Source organism: Amphiprion ocellaris, chromosome 23 (genome assembly GCF_022539595.1).
Source record: "Amphiprion ocellaris isolate individual 3 ecotype Okinawa chromosome 23, ASM2253959v1, whole genome shotgun sequence".
NCBI lineage: Eukaryota > Metazoa > Chordata > Actinopteri > Pomacentridae > Amphiprion > Amphiprion ocellaris.
The window spans coordinates 11,852,321-11,871,142 of NC_072788.1; the positions used below are offsets into that span (position 1 = coordinate 11,852,321).

Genomic DNA, 18,822 nt, shown 5'->3' on the forward strand with positions numbered 1-18,822 from the left:
GAAAAAAAAATCATCATGAATTTTGGCGCAAAAAAAACGCCTTACTATACTATGTCGAAAAAAAATGCGATTTTTCAAACATGTTGTAAAAACGTGCCATATGATGAAATGATGTAAAGGAGGGCGTGAAAAACACTCCAGAAAGGTTTTCTTTGAAAAAAAAATCATCATGAATTTTGGCGGAAAAAAAATGTCTTACTATAGTATGTCGAAAAAAAAGGCGATTTTTCAAACATGTCGTAAAAACGTGCCATATGATGAAATGATGTAAAGGAGGGCGTGAAAAACACTCCAGAAGGGTTTTCTTTGAAAAAAAAATCATCATGAATTTTGGCGCAAAAAAAACGCCTTACTATAGTTTGTCGAAAAAAAAGGCAATTTTTCAAACATGTCGTAAAAACGTGCCATATGATGAAATGATGTAAAGGAGGGCCTGAAAAACACTCCAGAAGGGTTTTCGTTGAAAAAAAATCATCATGAATTTTGGCGCAAAAAAAACGCCTTACTATAGTATGTCGAAAAAAAGGCGATTTTTCAAACATGTCGTAAAAACGTGCCATATGATGAAATGATGTAAAGGAGGGCGTGAAAAACACTCCAGAAGGGTTTTCTTTGAAAAAAAAATCATCATGAATTTTGGCGCAAAAAAAACGCCTTACTATAGTATGTCGAAAAAAAAGGCGATTTTTCAAACATGTCGTAAAAACGTGCCATATGATGAAATGATGTAAAGGAGGGCGTGAAAAACACTCCAGAAGGGTTTTCTTTGAAAAAAAATCATCATGAATTTTGGCGCAAAAAAAATGCCTTACTATACTATGTGGAAAAAAAAGGCGATTTTTCAAACATGTTGTAAAAACGTACCATATGATGAAATGATGTAAAGGAGGGCGTGAAACACACTCCAGAAGGGTTTTCTTTGAAAAAAAATCATCATGAATTTTGGCGCCAAAAAAAATACTATTACGTTTTTGGTGACGTTTCGGACGACATACTATACTATGATGGTTTTTTGACGTTTCAGACGACATACTATACTATGACTTTTTTTGACATTTCGGACGACAGACTATCGTTTTTGGTGACGTTTTGGACGATATATTACACTATGACGTTTTTGGTGATGTTTCGGACGACATATGATCCTTTGGATGACATATTAGACAACTGTCATGAAAAATCGTCATGCTATAGTACATCGTACAAAATCTGTCATGTTGTAGGATCTGGTCAAAATTGCTTCCAATGTGTTATAGAAAGACTTCAAAGAAGTAGTGTGTCACAAGACCTCACATGATAGTATGTCGTAAAAATCTTGTAGGATATGGTCAAAGTAGTGTAAATTCACTTGTAAAAATTGTTAGTCAAGTTTTTTGTAAAGAATAGATTATTGCATAACTCAATGTAAAAAAAAATTGTGAACTGTAAAATAATCACCATCAAGGAATGACAGAAACACAAAGAAATGTGAAACATGACAGTCATCATTCTGCTTACAGCAAAAAAGCAGGTAAACAGCTCAAGTAAAGGCATCTTTAAGGCGCAAGTGTTGCTCTGAAAAAGAAAAAACATTCATGAATGCACCTTAAAGCAAAACTGTCAGCCTGAAAATGTACATAGACTGTATCTATATTGTATTGTCACAAACCAAATGCACAAAATTTGTAGGCTCGAGGCTGGCTGTGAAGCATCAGTATCGTGACTGAATTGTAAGGGAGCTGGATGTGACTGTCGCAAGCCGACTCAACACCAGGGCCCTTTTTTTCCCTCTCAGCCCCGAGGGTATAACTGGCCTGTCTTCAAAGCAGGAAGCTTAAAAACAATCTCCAAAAGAGCGAAAGCGGCGCTGGGTTGTGGTGGGCGTCAGTCAACCAGTCAGTCACTAGTCAGTCAGTGAGGCGAGGCCTCGCTGTCTCCCACTCCAGAGAACAGGTACCTTGAACTAGTTTCTACAAAGCTGAGTTGGAGATTTAATGCAATATAAAGCCTCTGGGCCCTTTTAGCAATTTGGAGTCAACACACAAATACGCCCACGCTCAACTGGAAAGACTTTCCATCCCTGCCCCTTCATGTGCAAATGTGCTGAATAGAGGTGTCTAAGTATGTCCTAGTGTATGTGAGCGCTCAGCGTGTGCTCAGTTTCCCTCCTGAATCACTACTCCCTCCTTCCTGTTTCTGATCTGTAACAACACATCACTAGCCAGTCAAAAAAAAAAAAAACAGTACAGAAAGCACACAGCTCCGGTTGTGTTTTTTTCCCTCTTCTTTTTAATAACTGTCCATTTAAACTGCTATCTTCCAATGTGCTTCCCACCCACGCTGTGTGGGGTGAAGCACGCAAGTAATTTAACACATGATGATCATTCAGTAAAGTGAGGAGTTGTTAATACCCTGCAGATTGAGGAAAAGTTCTTTATGAGGCGCAATCACATGGTTCACCATATGTTGCAATCTAAACTTTTTCTCCAGATGCCGGTAATGTGATGCTGCCTCCTGCTCTTGACACCGTCGGGCTGATTGGCAGGATTTCCAGCTGTTGGTGGAGTTTGGAGGTTTGTGCTGAAGCAGAGATTACAATATATAGTGATACTGTGTCAGATTGTGGGGAATCATAATAGGTTAATACTGTTTAGTTCTGACAGTTTAGCAGACTTGATAATTGCTCAGAAGTCCAATTTGTGACATTAGTTCTGAGAATCCCTTTTGCCAGATTTGGTGACCGCTGCTGTGAAAATGGAAGGTGAAAGCAAATAGTTCCATTGGCCATCAAACAGAGAGTGTGGATGGGAGCTGAAGCCGTGTAAATATAAAGCAGCAGTCCCTGGGCTGCAGGGCCTCAGGCTATTGCATTGCTAGCAGGCAAACAGCCACCCAGCTGCCCTGGCAGCGTAGGAATATATCAGGCAGCCTATTGGATACCTGACAGCTGATTTAGCTCCTCCTTAATGAGCAGAGGGCTCTGCTGCAGAAACCCCACAATCTGTTACATAACAACATCATAGACAGCATGCATAGCATGAAGCAGCCTGCACAGACCAGAGATGTTACATCCAGTAATCACCAAAAGACTGTAAATATTAGGTTACCAGACTATACTACTGTAGCTGCAGTGTATAAATGAATACTACACATACATCAACTGCAGGTCTTTACCTTGAATATTTAACTCTTTTTGATTGTTTAGGAAATAATGTTTTCAGTTAACACCAGATAGTAAATCATAAAGCAGCGGTGAAATGATACAGCAGGTACATTCATAGTAATGTCACTATTTTGAACTATTTACACAGTGATCTAGCTGGATCTTTGGTGTAAACATACTTTGTCTCTTGAGAAGAACAAAGCCAACAATACTTAGTCAATAATTTGTTTGCAGTTAATTCAATTCATGTTTGATTTTTAGTTCTAAAACTAACAATTCCTGTTATAAAGATCGTGTCATTGTTGGTTCTGGTCTTTTCATGGGACTTTCTGACAGTAACAGAAATACGTTAGTGGTAATGTTGATATTTTTCACCATTTACACAGTGACCAAGTTGTTTTTTTATGAAAATATACTGTGGTGACTTTAGTTTATAGCTTTTGCTTTGTGTTTTGAGAAGAACAAACCAACAATACTTTGCTAGGTTGCAACTAGCTGAAGTTTTACAGGAAGTTAGATAGTTTCTTGGTCACTCAAACAAGAGTATATAGTAGATTCCCTGGGGACTAGTTTCAGGTGTGGGTTAATACACATTAGACAGTGTTCATGTTTGATTATTGGCTCTTCAACTAGGAACACTGCTGTGCAGATCACAGCATTGTTGGTTTGGTCTTTTCGTGGGACTTGTTGACAGTAACAGAAATACATCACATTACCAGACTTCTCTTTAAGGGTTAAATAAGGCTGTATATAAGAAAGAATCTGCTATAATGAAATTGAAGGACACAGTTTTTTGATTTGTGCGTATGAATAAGCAGGTATTTAAAACAGCGACATTATTTACATAGCAATCTAAAGCCTTTAAAGGCATAAACATCGCCCTGTGTTCCTTAAATCCTTCAGTCAAGTAAGATAAAGCAGAGCCGTAACAATCATTGGAAACTAAAGAGTGCTGCTGAAGATCAGATTCTGACCTTCTGCTTGGAAGTATATATGTTCTGACAACACAGATGTCAGAGGGGACCCTGAGGACCCGGACTGTCACTGCCGGCTGCGAGGCCGAGGGGGCGTCGGGTCCGAGTTATTCTGGTCCGGCCGGGTCACAGTTCGCTGTGTATACCGCGCTGCTTCAGCACCGGCTGACAGGCCACCGGAGTCTGAAAGTCCATGATGTACTGGCATTTGCTGGGCTCCTTCACCGATCGCAGGGCTGTCTCCGTTCCACATGTCAGAGTGACCTAGAAAAGCACAAAGAAAGAAAAGTTGAAGTGGTGGAGGGAGAGCAGTCATTGTGAGTCTGAGTCCAGAGCGAAGCCTCTTTAATCTCACTGAGGGAACAAGTTCTTGTTTTACTCAGTTTCCAACCTGTTTTTTTTTTTTTTTTTTTTTTATTAAACTGATGACAAAATTATTCAGGTGAGTTGCTGCAGCTCGACTGTATTCAGGTCAGTCCTTGAATAAACTGCAATCAGAGTGTAGAAAGAAGCCAAAGTGTGGGACGCTGTGGAATTACGGAGCAGGAAGTGATCGCCGCTGTCATGACTCTAATAGGTGACTTTGACGCCCCCCTTCAGGAGAGAGGAAGGAGGAAAAAAAACAACTTATTTTACTTCTAGGTGGTTTCCATGGCAACCCCTCACATCACACTGCACCCCGAACAGACGATCCCTCCGGCGAACAAAAGCACCTGGAGAGGCTGCGAGAAGCAAACTTGACAGGTATTATTGTGCTCAAGTTTGAAGCTGGTGGGAAAATGGCTGATTTGGTTTTTTGTCCTGTTAAAAAATAAATAAATAAATAAAAATGGAGTCTTTTGTTGTGTCACTTAGTATCTGGTTGCATGGAGATATTAAGTGGGTGTGTGGAGCCTGATGAGACAAAGTGTTTTCTTGTGATTACTGTTGGTTCGGTTCAGACTTGCAGGTGTCACGGCCGTCATCGGTTTATTTCATACTTGACTTTCCCTTGTTATTTTGTAATGTAGGATTGGAGCAGTTTTATACGTTAGACCAGTTTACAAACTATTGCTGTCTGTGGTATTTTGTCAAAAGGGAATAAATAACTCAAAACGCCTCAAGACATGGAGTGTGAAAGTATTTATCATGCAGGGAGGGTCTGCCCAGTAAATACACTATCAGTGGAACTATGGGAAATCCATCCATAACTACCACTTTTATCCTTTGGGTAATTCAGGCTTTGAATTTCAACCAATTAAACTTCTAGTTTAGTTGATTTATTGGTTTCTTTTAGAACTTAAACACACTAATTTATGTTGGGTTTTTTTTAAACTAACTTTGCCTGTTATTACTATTTTGTTAAATTAAGCTTATTTCTGGGCCATCTTTTATTTTCTTACTCAGCAGTTGAGGCCTTCATACAGTCGTGAGCAAACGTTTACATCTACTTGTAAAAACCCTGTATATGATGGCATCTTGAGATTCCAATGAGTCCTTTAACTGAATGAAATCATTGAAACACGTGCGGCTCTGACACAAAAAGCAATCATGGCCATGAAACGTTGAACCAAATATCATCATTGCTGTATGTACCTGAGTGTATTCCAAGTTTAAAGAAAAGTTAAATGAAAATCATCAGTTTAAGTCCCTGAACTTTATGAAGGTGCAAAACTAGGATTAGACATAAATTTAGTCATTTTTGTCCATGAGAATATGCCGATGCTGAATTACTGTGCATGTATGGAAGAGGGTTCAAAACGTGGACTAAAATATAGTATTTTAACAGCATAGATGTTGTAGATGTTTGCAGGGGAGTATAGTCAAGACCTCAGGATTGGGCATTGAGAACTGGTTCCAATTTAGAGTCAACCTCAAAATGTAGATTTCAAAGGAACTATTGAGAAATTTCAGTTCCGTGTATTGGTTCCTAAACAATTTTTATGCTGTTTTATAAAGAGTGTATTGCAAAAACCGTATATTTGGCACAACCCATCAACACCATGAATCTTTCTAGCTCCTGTAAATTTGTCTTAATCTTCTCTGCTGTTGCAGAGTTGTTTGTTTTGTCACTGAACAGCACACATTTCTGTCATAGTCGGGTGTAACCACCTTAACAGGGACTCTTTAAGGTAAAGTAACTGTATTTTAAATTTCCTTTGGCTACTTTACTGTTCTGACAGGGGAGTCCAATCCCGTCCTTGTAAAGTGTTTTGTAGCAAACTGTAGATTTTGGTAAATTCATTCGATTGATCCAAGACAATCCCACTGACTTGACTGAGAATAATGTTCACAATTTATCAAGATGTTGGTATAAAAAAAAAAGGGGAATGTATTCAAGTCGAATGAAGCAGACAGATTTGTAACTATAGTGAGTAAAATTTGTTCAAGAACCAGTTCTCCATGTCCAATCCTAACAGAACCTTTAAACCAAAAGACGAAGGTTCCTTCAAATGTGGAACTATTATTTTTAGATTTCTGTCTTCTTTTCTCTTCTGGTTTGGTTTAAGAAAATGACATGTTTTGGGTTAAAATACGACTCTTTTAGAACATACTTGAAGCTTCTAGTCCATTTGTTTGGCTGCAAAGTTGTACAATAAATGGAAAAAGTAAACGTCATTTCTTTGAAACGAGGCTCCATTCTCAGATCTCAGCATTTGATCTGAATCTAGAATTGATGTCAGAATCCGTGAAGTTTTAAAAACGTTGGACTCTGGAGCCTCAGTTGTGTTTGGCTGCAGCTGAAGCTAAAGCTGCTCATGTGTAACAGCCACAGTCCCAGAATTTAATTATTAACTGAAACAGTTGAGTTCACTCTTCCCCATAGAGGAGCTAAGATAAACTGCACACTGCCTGAATTTGGATTACCACCGTATCCGGCAGTAAAACAATACATCAGTGCTGCCTCCACTCTGGTACAAAGACAGGAGAGAGTTTCACCACAGTCACAGAGAGACTGAGCGTCAGCATTTCAAATATAATGAGCGTCGACTTCTGACGAGGCTTCATTTATGCCGTCTGCACACGGTTATGGGGTCGTATCAAAGGAATTCAATTTAGTCTTTTCAAAGGGGCCCCTGGACGCAGGGGGACGCACATTTATTGGACTCTTATTGGAAGAGGGGGCCAGGCAGAGAAAATGAGATGATTAAACGAGCCGCGTTTTTAATTGAGGAAATTCTCGCATAAAATGGGTCTTATAAAGCAACCAAAGGGAGTGGGAGTAGAAGAAGGAACGCAAATGGAGCAACATGAACCATAAAAACCCCCACAGACTGACCAGGAAACCACTTTTATCCACTTTTTATCAGACTGATGATGAGGACATGAATCCCTTTATCTGACTGACTAAAGTCCTCATTGTTCAAATGGGTCAGTTTAGACAGAGTTCCAGAAATATGTTGCTCCCCCTTTTCAGACAAACTTAAAGAATTTCACATGTTGTTACTTCCCCCTAAACAAACATCTTAACTGGGGAACCATTTTACAGGTAAATATCTCCAGAAATGTAACTCCCACAGCCATGAAAATTAGTCAAACTGCCAGTTTTATTCTATTTACTTACTTAAATTATGTTCATGTTAATTGTCTGTTTCTATTCAAATTACATGTGCAAGATGAGAAAATTACTCCAAATTTCGTAATTTAAGCAGCATTTACTTTTAAGGCGGATTGCTAAATTCATTTTCTGGAACATTAGCTCAAGAAATGGCTAAATCAGTACAAACTATGAAAAAGAGCCCAAACTTACTAATTTGTGTTCTTTTTTTTACCTCTATGTTAGCGCCAGGTCTCCATTTTGGATGGGCTTATATTCAGAAGGAGCCCGAATTTCTCTGTTTTCCTGCTCAAAATTTCACCTATTTGCCATTTCTTGAAATAAATTCAGTCTAGTACCCACAACTTTAATTCCAAGTGTCTTGCTCCTCAAAGCTACCATGACTCAAACTCACATGAAAAAGTTTTCAGCTTAAGATGGGGTTAAAACTGTTTCAGACTCATTTGTAACTCATAAGACCCAATCCACAAACAATCTGAATCTGCAAATCTAATTTGTAACTCGTATATCATCATTTGTACGTCAACTTAGCATTTTTCAATTGAGGTAAATTTGTTAAAGTTCTTTAGAACAAGACAAAAGTCAACTTAGAAAACTAATTCAGCAAATGAATAAAATTGCAAATGTGCAAGAAAACAAGAAAAAATATCTAAATGAGGTCAAGACAACATTGCAGTTAAGACCCTGAAGTGTTATTTCAAGTGTAATTATACCAGAGCAATTTACATATTCTGGATTAAACCCTACAAATAATATAAGAAATACTCCTGTATTATACTTTACTATAATATGTGTTGAGGTAAGACCCTACAGTGTAAAGATAAACTTTACTGATCTGTCACCAGGGAAATTCATTTGTAGGAATCCTGTTACTTTATCCCTTAAATGCACGAGTGATTGGACCTACACTCTTTCATAAGTGGGTCAAAAATGACCCGTATAAGAATCAATGTGTTTTTACACCATTTTTGTCACTTTGGTTAAGAATAATCATTTGGATTATTGTTTGTATTATATTTTTGTCCACACAAGAAGGATTTCATGTTTGAAATAGGGAAATTTTTCACTTTATAGCAGATTTTGAACATTTTGATAATTGAAAAAGAAGAATATTACAGAGAACAGCAATAGAAGAATGTCAACGTCTATTTTGTTGAAATTTTTTCACTCTTTTCCTCCTAGTCTGTGCACTTCATCACCTCTTGTATGATATTATCAGTGATAATTTATTTAAAAGTATAATAGTTAACTCAAAAAATTAAATGGAATGATATAAAAAAACATGTTTTTGAGGAATAAGTGGGATATTAAATGATAAAACATTTTTCATTACAAAGACATTACAAGAAAACGACCTGACTGGGTCATTTTTGACCCACTGATGATGCATCTACAGGTTGAGACACATAAAGGCCTCCCTTTACCTGACTTGTAAAATGTCCCTTGATTTGTGTCTAATTTTAATTTATAACTTGTACATTAAAATTTGTGCATAATCTTAATTTTGTAACCCAGCGTGTCTTCATTTAGCTTGGTAGCTGAACACTGACCAATGCTAAGATGATGCACAAAATGCATTTAACAATAGAAATCACTCCGCATTTGGGATTAATAAAGTTTGATTGTATTTGTGGATTGTCTCTTACCAGTTATGGATGCTTATAAGACAGTTTAAACCCAATACTACACATTGATCAGGAGTGCGACAAATAATTGTAAATAGCAAGAATTCATTTCTTAAAATGGTGACTTTTCCACTCGAGACAACAGTAAACGTGGAGACGAGTGTTAAGTCTTTTGATAGACTTAAAACTTGAAATCATGAAGGAACTTTGCAAGTTATTTACTTCAGCTGCTCTTATTGTGTTTTGTTTTGTTTTGTTTTTTTTAACGAAATGAACCAAAACGCTGCTGAAGAGGAAACATGTGAGTAGAAGAACACTGGCAGTGCAGAATAAATCTTAGATTTACCCAAATTTCATGGCTGTGTCGAGGTAAATTTCTGGAGATTCTGAACCCATAAAATGGTTTCCCAGGTGGTTTTTGGGGGTGAAAATACAAACATTTTCAGATCTGGAAATGTGAAACTGACTACATCTGTGTGAAATGGTGAAGCAACATATTCTGCAACAGCACAAATGTGACAAAATACAATTTTTTATATACAATTAACTCTTGAAATCATGAAGGTATTTTGCAAATGATTTCCTTTAGCTCCTCTTCTTTTGTATGAACATGGTGCCTAAGAAGAAACGTGTAACTAGATTAACACTTGCAGATGACATTTCACCAACTTTCACTAATTGTCTGGAGATGCTGAACCCTTCTACTAAATGTGTTGGTTTATTCCCGTCTGTGTGGTTTTGTGTGAACTTACCGTGGTGGTGCGTGAACCTCCTTGCCAGCAGGGTTCTCCGTTCTCATACACCATCTGACTGTACTGGTTCTTCGGCGTTCCTGCCCACATCCCCCACGTCCTGAGACAAACAATACAAGAAAAAAAAACCTTTAATCAACACTTTGTTCGTATCTGTTGGTCATTACGGTCTCTTAAGAAGAAGTTGGGACAAACTGAGCGCAGAAACATAGATTTCCTGCAAAAATAAAACGCCGGGAAGTGGTCCAGTCTGGCACCACGTCGCCTCTCCTGTTCAACAATGGAGGGCAAATATTAATTATCATTTTTTCCAAGCTGATACTCAATAACACACGAGGGAAAGGAGAAGAGAAAAAGCCTGCTTCTGCCCAGTGCAAAGCTAATTACATTCTCACCAAACATTTCAAGGGGAGTTTATAACCAAAGCGAACCGGGGAGCCGGTGGACGGCGTCCAACACAGCACTGACAGATGCCACTTCATTATGCTGTCGCTGGCTAACTTCCTCTGATCTTTTGTCGAGCTCGAGCGGCGTCTCTGAGGTGCAGTCGTGCTGCTGGTGACTATTGATTTTTGTAAAACATTGTAATCCTGTTAGAGGAGGAAAATCTCTTCTGCGTTTGGTGCACGGCTGACTGAACGTTTTACTGTCCCGCACTACGTCAACTGTGGAAAACACGGAGGAAACATACAGTAAATGGGGAAAAAAAGGAACCTGCAGGAGGTTTTTTTTCTGAGCAGTTCTATTAATCAATCTGTATAAAGAGCTATAAAAAGCTATAAATTCAAAGTATTGTAACTTTAATTTGTTTAAGTGCCTTCCTCAGCAGCACCAGTCCTGATCAATGTGCCCACGTTGACCTTTCTACAGGAGATTAAAGTCCTCAGATCTGTTCTTTGCTTTTAACATAATCTACTTCATTTCATGACCTATTACGATGTTCTTATTGGTTCCTTTAATTGATCTCAGTAGGATGTTAAACTGATGGTGAGTCAAATTTGCATAAAGCTCCACAACAAACCGCTTTTTTTAAAAATCAAACTAACTTGCAGGTTGTATAAAAAGCTCACCAGCACCAACACAAACATAGAATTTTCCTTTCATATTTCTGTAAACAACATTTTCTTTCCTCCGTCTGACCTTGCGGAGGGCAAACATGGAATCCTCTTCGGTTTCAAAAAGCACTCTCCAGCTTTCTCAGACACAGGGCTGTCTTCAGGTCCCCGAGTGTGGCTTTTTTCCCTTGCCGTTCGGCTTATTTAAAATGCCTGAGCGGGTCAGTCAGAGGTGAATTGCTCACACGAGTGGAAGCCGGCTGGGCCTCGAGCGTCTCGGCTTTTTCCTCCGAGCCTGTTTGATTGGGTTTTAGCACTCTGTTAGCACCGGGAGGCCCTCAAATGGATTGCTGTCAGGGCCGGCGGACATGGCAAAGCGACGGTGCTCTGCTTCTTGCCGCTGCCGGTTGACCAGCGATCCTCCTCATCCATCCCCCACCAGCACACCTCATTCCTTCACCTTAATCTCCATTCTCGCTCTGTCAGCCTTCCACAGCCCCAGGGGGCGGCGTCGGTCCTGTCAATTATGCCTGAGTTATCGCAGAGATGCTCCCAACACACTCAGGAGTCACGAGATGGAATCTTATTGACAGATCATTCGCCGTAATAATACCTACTTGCACTTGGTATTGGCAGGTCATTCTCTACACTCGCTCTGCACTTATTTACACCTGTGAGAAACAACACATCTGGCCTTCCTGCTTAACTCCATGGATAAACACTGACCCTGAAATGGACAATAGCTCAACCCCAATGTGCAAAACAGACCAGTGACAACTTCATTCTCTCATCCAATTTCTCATAGTTTGGCTTTGAGCTGCAGCCGCGACACAAATCATGTTTGTTCGCAGCAGCAGGTCAGTTCTTTTAATAATCTGCAATACTGAATGTATCGTCTTGTTGGCTGTCTGACCAACCAGCTAACATCCAGCGTTTCTGTTCAAACCCGTGACAAAAAGAACAGACAAGTTTCTGTTTTCTGAATATTATCATGAATGAAGTATGTCAATAGATGAAAACAGGTGGCTTCACTAAAATTCATGGCCATAGGAGGTAATTTCTGGAGATTCTGAAGGTGAAAATACAAAAAAATTCCAAATTCTGCAACAGCAAATATGTGAGAAATCACCTGTTTTTATACAGTTAAGATAAAACGTTACTGACCCTGAAGGAAATTCTTAGAAACACATGCAGATGTCAAGAAATAGAAAAGGCAAACTGAACTTGTCTGTTTGCAGAACAATACAGTGAATTAAGTATTTAAATAGATTAAAACTGGCAGTTTCCCCAAATTTCACTACTGTGGAGTAAAACATCTGGAGATATTGAACCCTTAAAATGTCTTTCAAGGTATTTTTTGGAAGGTGGAGATTTCTATTTTTACAAAGTAAACCCAAACTCTCCCACAAAGAAAATATGTAAAAACATTAGCACTGACAGTAGAGAGTACATGTAAGATGCGTAGAAACCTATTTCCAGCCACAGTTCACCAAACTACGGTACAAAAGATACTGAACCCTTAAAAGGAATTTCCAGGTATTTTTGAGAATGAAAATACAAACACATCAACATATTTCCCAAATTGTTGTATATATGAAGCTCTTTTTGTTATTTGTTGGTTCATATTGTTTGGGATAATGAACCAACCACTGAGGAAATATGTAACTAGATTAACACTGGCAGCTTAGGTTTGTAGAAGCACATTTTTTGATGGTACAGATACAAAAAAATCTTAGATCTGAAAACGTGACATTCTCTAAAGTCATCAGAGTAACAGATTTCCTGAATTCTGTCTGAACTGACATGAACTGATTCACAAAGTTAATCTGCAACAGCAAAAAAGTGAGAAATTCCTAATTTTTAAAATACCTTTAACACTTGAAATCATGAAAAAAACAAGGTACTAGAAATGGCAAAACCAAATTTCAGGGTTTCATATTTCCTTGAGCTGTCTTTTTTTTTTTTTTTTTTTTTTTTTACAAAATGAATCAAAACATTGCTAGAGAGGAAATAGGTAACTAGAATAACAGTGACAGCAGAGAATAAATCTTAGATTTGTAGACTAGATGGAATCCAGAGAGGAGCCACAAATGCAGGCTTCCTTTTACTGATTAATGATAAAAGATGTAGAAGACGTGTAGTTTTTGTCAGGCTTAAAACGCAGAGAATCTTATTTACAGATATCTGGGTTATGGTTCTTTCCTTCTCTAACGCCATAAAATGCATCTTCCATCAGAGATAAACCTGTAACAGCAGCACATCTGTCCAGCTAAACCTATTATCCATACATTTACTTGGCATCGTGGCTGAGATAGCAAACCTCCCAGCCTCCAACTGAACTGCATTAAGGCGACCGACATGTTTAATTTTCTCTCTGAATTCCTGAGGTGTGATTTCCATTGACACACTGAACAGCAGATGGAGTTGTGATTTAATTACAGCCACAAAAATACCATTAAAATCGCAGCGCTTTGGTATCTTCAGATGAGGAGCATAAGAATCAAACTGTACAATATGTCGTCCAAACTGCCAGTGTTGGATTTTTTTTTTTTGTATTGTTGTGCTGATTTTTTCATAATCTAATCCTCATGAAGAGTAATTAGCATTAAAAAAGCTGATTAGCCTCCTTTTCTCCCCCTGATAATGACTTGAGCTGATATAAGCTCCTCTTATTTCCTTAAAACGATGTGGTCGCCACTGATTCTGTTTTAAACTTCATCGCGGTGCTAATCCACACGCCTCGAGTGATAAATCCCGAAGATCCACGTCTAATCTCGCTCAACACCGAGAGGAGAGTTCCTCCCTCTGATACAGCCACAAATCAACCTTTCACTAGCAGCTATCATTTGGACATCTCCACTCTGGTGTTTAAACGCCCCACAGAAACCAAAAAATCTGGGCCAAAAGTGTATTTTTACATGATTTCCATGTGTGTTTTGAGACCTGGAGGCCTTCACTGGAGAGAAAGTAGACGAACAAAACCCCAAAGAGTAAAAAAAATAACACAACAGTGGCCCGCTTGGTGTGTTTCCTCAAGTAAATAGAATTTTAATGTGCTCATTTGACTTCTTTGTGTGTTTATAGACGCTAGAAAGCTAAACTCCTAAACACTCGTCACACATAAATTCAAACTGCCTGCATGCTCATGTATGAAACATGCTTTCATAAATGTGTAATGCAAGTTTACTTCAAGGAATAGAATTATATTTAAACTACATGCAAATAAAGTCACAGAGGAAACTAGAGCAGGTAGGAAACACATGACTAAAAAAATGCTCCCTGAGAGTTAAAACTGCAGGTAACACTGAGATGTTGGCACAGAATCCAGAATGGCTCATTTAGGTATCAGGTCTGTGAGTTTTAAAGTCTGATCAGAATCCAAAACACAAATCATAAGACCAGAAAAACAACAGACAAATAAGCCAATAATGCTGCAAACTAATCTACCAGTAACGAGTTGCTACTTTGTCGTCGAGTGTAACGTCTTTCCAGCTGAACTTGCAGTAAAACCTGAGCCAGAGTCGACATGTTTCACACATGAAAACCTTTTATTCTCTTTGCCAGAGTTGTGCTGTGCCAAAACACAGGTCTGACTGAAATGAATGAAAGATGGTGTTTTTTCACGCGGTCTTGAACTTAATGTCTTTTATTTTCACTCTGAGATCATTTTCTTCCTTATATATACCACAACTTTGGTAATTTTGCTAAGCTGAAGTTCTACAACTGTTTAATGTTAAGATGGAATACCGGCATCAGGGAGGTTTGCAAGAATTTCTGGTGAAGAAAAGTAGAAGATTTTTGTGAAAAATGAAGTGGATAAGCCTCAACATGATACTTTATGTCTACTAGAAGGGTCATTTTGTGGTATTTCAGATAACAGTGTTGCTCCAAGATCTAGGTTTTGTTCAGTTCTTTATTTGGGACTCAAAAGTAGGTTCTATGGAATATTTTAGCAGAATTTTGTTCCAGTGGCGTTCATCTGATGACGCCAATAATTCATGTTCTGTCACCATCCAGCTCCGTCTACTTTGAGGAGAAGATGAAGTTTAGAAGTTTAGAAACAAACTAAAAATATAAAAAAGTTAAATATCCATTAAATGTAGAGTTTTTTCAGTTTTGGTAACATCTGAGGACATTTTGTAAAACGTTGTGCATGTTTTCCCCCATTTTTATGACATAAATAATCAAAGAAATGCAACTTTTCCTCGTTTTTAATGACGTATAGGTCATTAAAAAGGGTCATGGTTGCTCTGTTTCCATAGAGGTGCAGCACTTTATATTGCAATGACAAATGAGGCCACAGTGAGTAAAAATGTGAGACAGGAAAAAAAAAAAAGTCCAGTAACTGCTTGGGGTTTAGTGGGTCAGTGTTTTTAAAGTGTCCTGGGGCCTCATAACACTTTGTCGAGTTACTGAAATGTTGTAGCTGAACTCAGTCCAAAGAGGACGAGTTTACTTCTTAAATCTTTGCCCAGTTTACCCATTTTTGAAGGACTTATGGTCAAAGATAATTCAAGTAACTAACAGCATCTTCCACATAATCTACTTGGCTACAGAAATATTCATACAGAAGCACAACCATCACACCAATTGATTCTCATCCTCGGAGGCAACTCCCATCAGTTTCTGTTCCAGAAAGCATCAAGATCAAGCCAGCACCTCCGCTCATTCGCAACTATGAAGAGACATGAACTGTCAGATTAGATGTGCCAACTCAGCATCACACCACTCCTAAATACTTCTCTAACGACCGTCTGAATCCTAACCTTCTGCAAAACTAATGAAAAACAGCAGCCGTGTTAAGATGGTGTAAAGTCTGCGCTTATTACTGTCACCATCCCACTGTAGCATCCACTCATTAGCTGCCACCGCAATGAATTATACCTCACAGCCATGCTTTTCACTGCTTTAACAAGGGGTCTGGAGCAGCAAGTTAGTCCCCTCACTATGCTGTTAATGCGCTAATCATTTACAGAATGAGACGCTGCAATGCACTGGCAGGTAGGGAGAGTACTTTGGGAGAGCTGCTGGTTAATTTGGATTCGGTGAAGCAGCGCTACAAAAGGAAATCGCTCTGAAAGCCGAGCATCGCTAACCTCTGCCACTCGTGTCGGGTCACCAATCAGTTCTGAGATGAGCCCAGGCCTGTCATTACTGTGCCAGCCACTGAAGCTCCTCTCGCCCTTCTACCACCCATTGTGCCCAGCGCCTTAATAAATAATTCATACTCATAGGAACATGTGAAGGGCACATTGCTTTCACTCCAGTTTATACGACTGTGGCTTTAAATATGTCATCCGCAATTAAAATTTCAAGCAGCAAGGTAGATGTTTCCATTTTGCGCCTCTATTCTCTGTTTCCTAACGTATATCGCGCCGCCAACCCACATAATAACTGGCGTTTTAGCCTTTGTGCCAGTTATAAAACAAACTCAGGGTGCATATTTCATCAACACCTCCTGACAGATATGAATCAGGGCTGATGTCAAACCCAAATCAGTATTCTGTTAACAGCTCACTTGTGCCTCATTAACGGCTGGGCGAGATGTTGCCATGGCGACCCAGCAGAAAGGCCATCGGGGGTTCACGGTGTCAGCCATCCCGCCGCTCTCCACTCCCCGCCACTTTAACCCTCTCGTCAGGCACACAAGAGTCATCATTACCCCGTCCGCCTTGATTACCAGATAACATGTGGGTGCAGCCATCATGTATCATAAACACATCCCAAACATACAGGCCTTATACCTCCTGCACATTAGTGGGTGTGTTACATAAATGAATTCCTGTATCTGCACTATACTATGGTGCTCCTCTTGAGCACAGGGCATTAAGCGGCTGCCATGTTTCCAGGTAAAGAGGGCCTCTCTTCACTAATGGCACTCCAGCGAATGACCTTGACAGCTTGAAAATGAGCACATTAAGTAGAACACTTAAATGTATAATTATGCACTTGTTCCAGTGGAACTGTCGCTGCTGTAGGTTAAATTATTACAGCTTAGATAAGACACACACACACACACACACACACACACACACACACACATATGTATATATATATATATATATATATATATATATATATATATATATATATATATATATATATATATATATATATATATATATATATATACACACATACATATATTTTTATGTTTTCCAAATGCCTATCAAAACAATTTAGGCTTTGATATGAACACATGAAAGAGAGCATCACTGCAATCATTAAGTGAGCAGTGGAGAGCAAAGCAAGAAACAGTCATTACTCATTTTCACTAAATAGAAATATGTATGAAAATATGAACCGATTCAAAATGAAATCAGAAGACAATACATGAAGAGCACTAGTCTAATGTTGAACATGCTAGTACTAAGAAAAGTCACATAAATATGAAATATGACATAGATTAGATTTGTTGTGTTCAAAATGATTGCCCTGCTGAAAATACAACTCAAAAGATGTATAGTAGAGTGTAAAACACTGAAATGTGGTTGAAAAATCAAATCAATGCTGAAATGGTAAAAACTGCAGTTCCTTGAATGGCCACTTGAGGCTGTCTCCAAAAGTGAGTCAATCCCCATACACCTCTACCTTAAAATGTCCAACTTCACAGCAGAAATAAACATATTTACAACAGTCTTGGTCTCTATAGTTAATTTCGACATTCATGAACAACTATATGGGGAATCATTATTATATAACTACCCCCTTTAAATTATATTTAGGCTTAAAGTTATGCATAATTAGGGGCAGACTGCTTTAAGGTGGGTGCCGTCGTAGGACAGGCACATTTTTGGATTAGCACAAGTTAGCTGTTCAGGTATAATCACAGACAGTTCATCCATCTTTATATGCAGTCTATGGTTGTGTCTCCATATTTTGCAAAGGTCTAGCACAAAAAAAACATTTTCTAAATCAATTTAGAAGAACCACCTGCAGCAGAATGGTGGGTGGTAACAGTAATAAGAAAAAATGATGTTAGACATTTATCTCAGTGAGAGTGAATTTCTGGGTCCTGTTCCAAAAGTCAGACACCTGATTCAAAATCATACTTACATTTGCTAGACTGCAAACAAAATTTTCTTGAAAAGCCTTAACGCTCAACCTCACTTGACAGTCTTCAAAGGTTTTATAACATCTTGCCAAATAACTGCAGCTTATAACTGGCCAGTTGGCCAACACTGGCACCTTTACAGAAAAGTTGATTAATGTGTGCTATTATAAAAAAAAAGAAAAGGAAAAAAAATGTGTGTATATATAGCATGTCTAGACAGGAGTGTAATACTGGTAGGAACTTTGTACTTCTGTTTTTAGTGGCCTTTAACAAACACCATTTCCCATGAGCCCGAGACCACTGCCGGTTAAATGTCACCGGTTCAACAGAATGAGGACATGGGCGAGCTGAGGGTCCGTGGCAGCAGGACAGAGCGAACAGTGGATGTGTTGTGGTGTTTCCAGACTGCAGAGCTTGAAGCTTAAAAGGTGGAAAACGTGACATTAGAAAAGAGCGTTTGTGGATATGTAGAAAACTAGGTTAAACTGATGTAAGCGGCTGCACTGTAGATTTTTTTCTGTGCCAACAATGAAATTGTTGTTTAACTCGAGATCACGAAGCTTTTACCTGATAATATTAAGTGCTGAAGTAGGTGATAATTTGTCTTAGAAAGCTGATGGAGGCGACGGTGAACCTTCGACTCTGAATAGCCTTACCAGCTTACATAACTAAGATACTTATT

The 18,822-nt window shown here is 38.7% G+C and overlaps 1 protein-coding gene across 2 annotated transcripts in view; it reads right to left on the reverse strand.

The window, feature by feature from the left end:
* Positions 1-2,245: 2,245 nt before the first annotated feature.
* The window catches only part of LOC111587744 (glucosidase 2 subunit beta-like), a 185,823-nt gene continuing 169,246 nt past the window's right edge, over positions 2,246-18,822 (reverse strand). For both annotated transcript variants that reach the window (XM_023297827.3, XM_035942738.2), the window contains 2 exons: positions 10,032-10,131; positions 2,246-4,380 (listed from right to left, as the gene is read on the reverse strand). In XM_023297827.3, the coding sequence (XP_023153595.2) occupies positions 4,243-4,380; positions 10,032-10,131 (238 nt within the window). In that variant the 3' untranslated portion in view covers positions 2,246-4,242. The remainder of the gene's footprint in view (positions 4,381-10,031; positions 10,132-18,822) is intronic.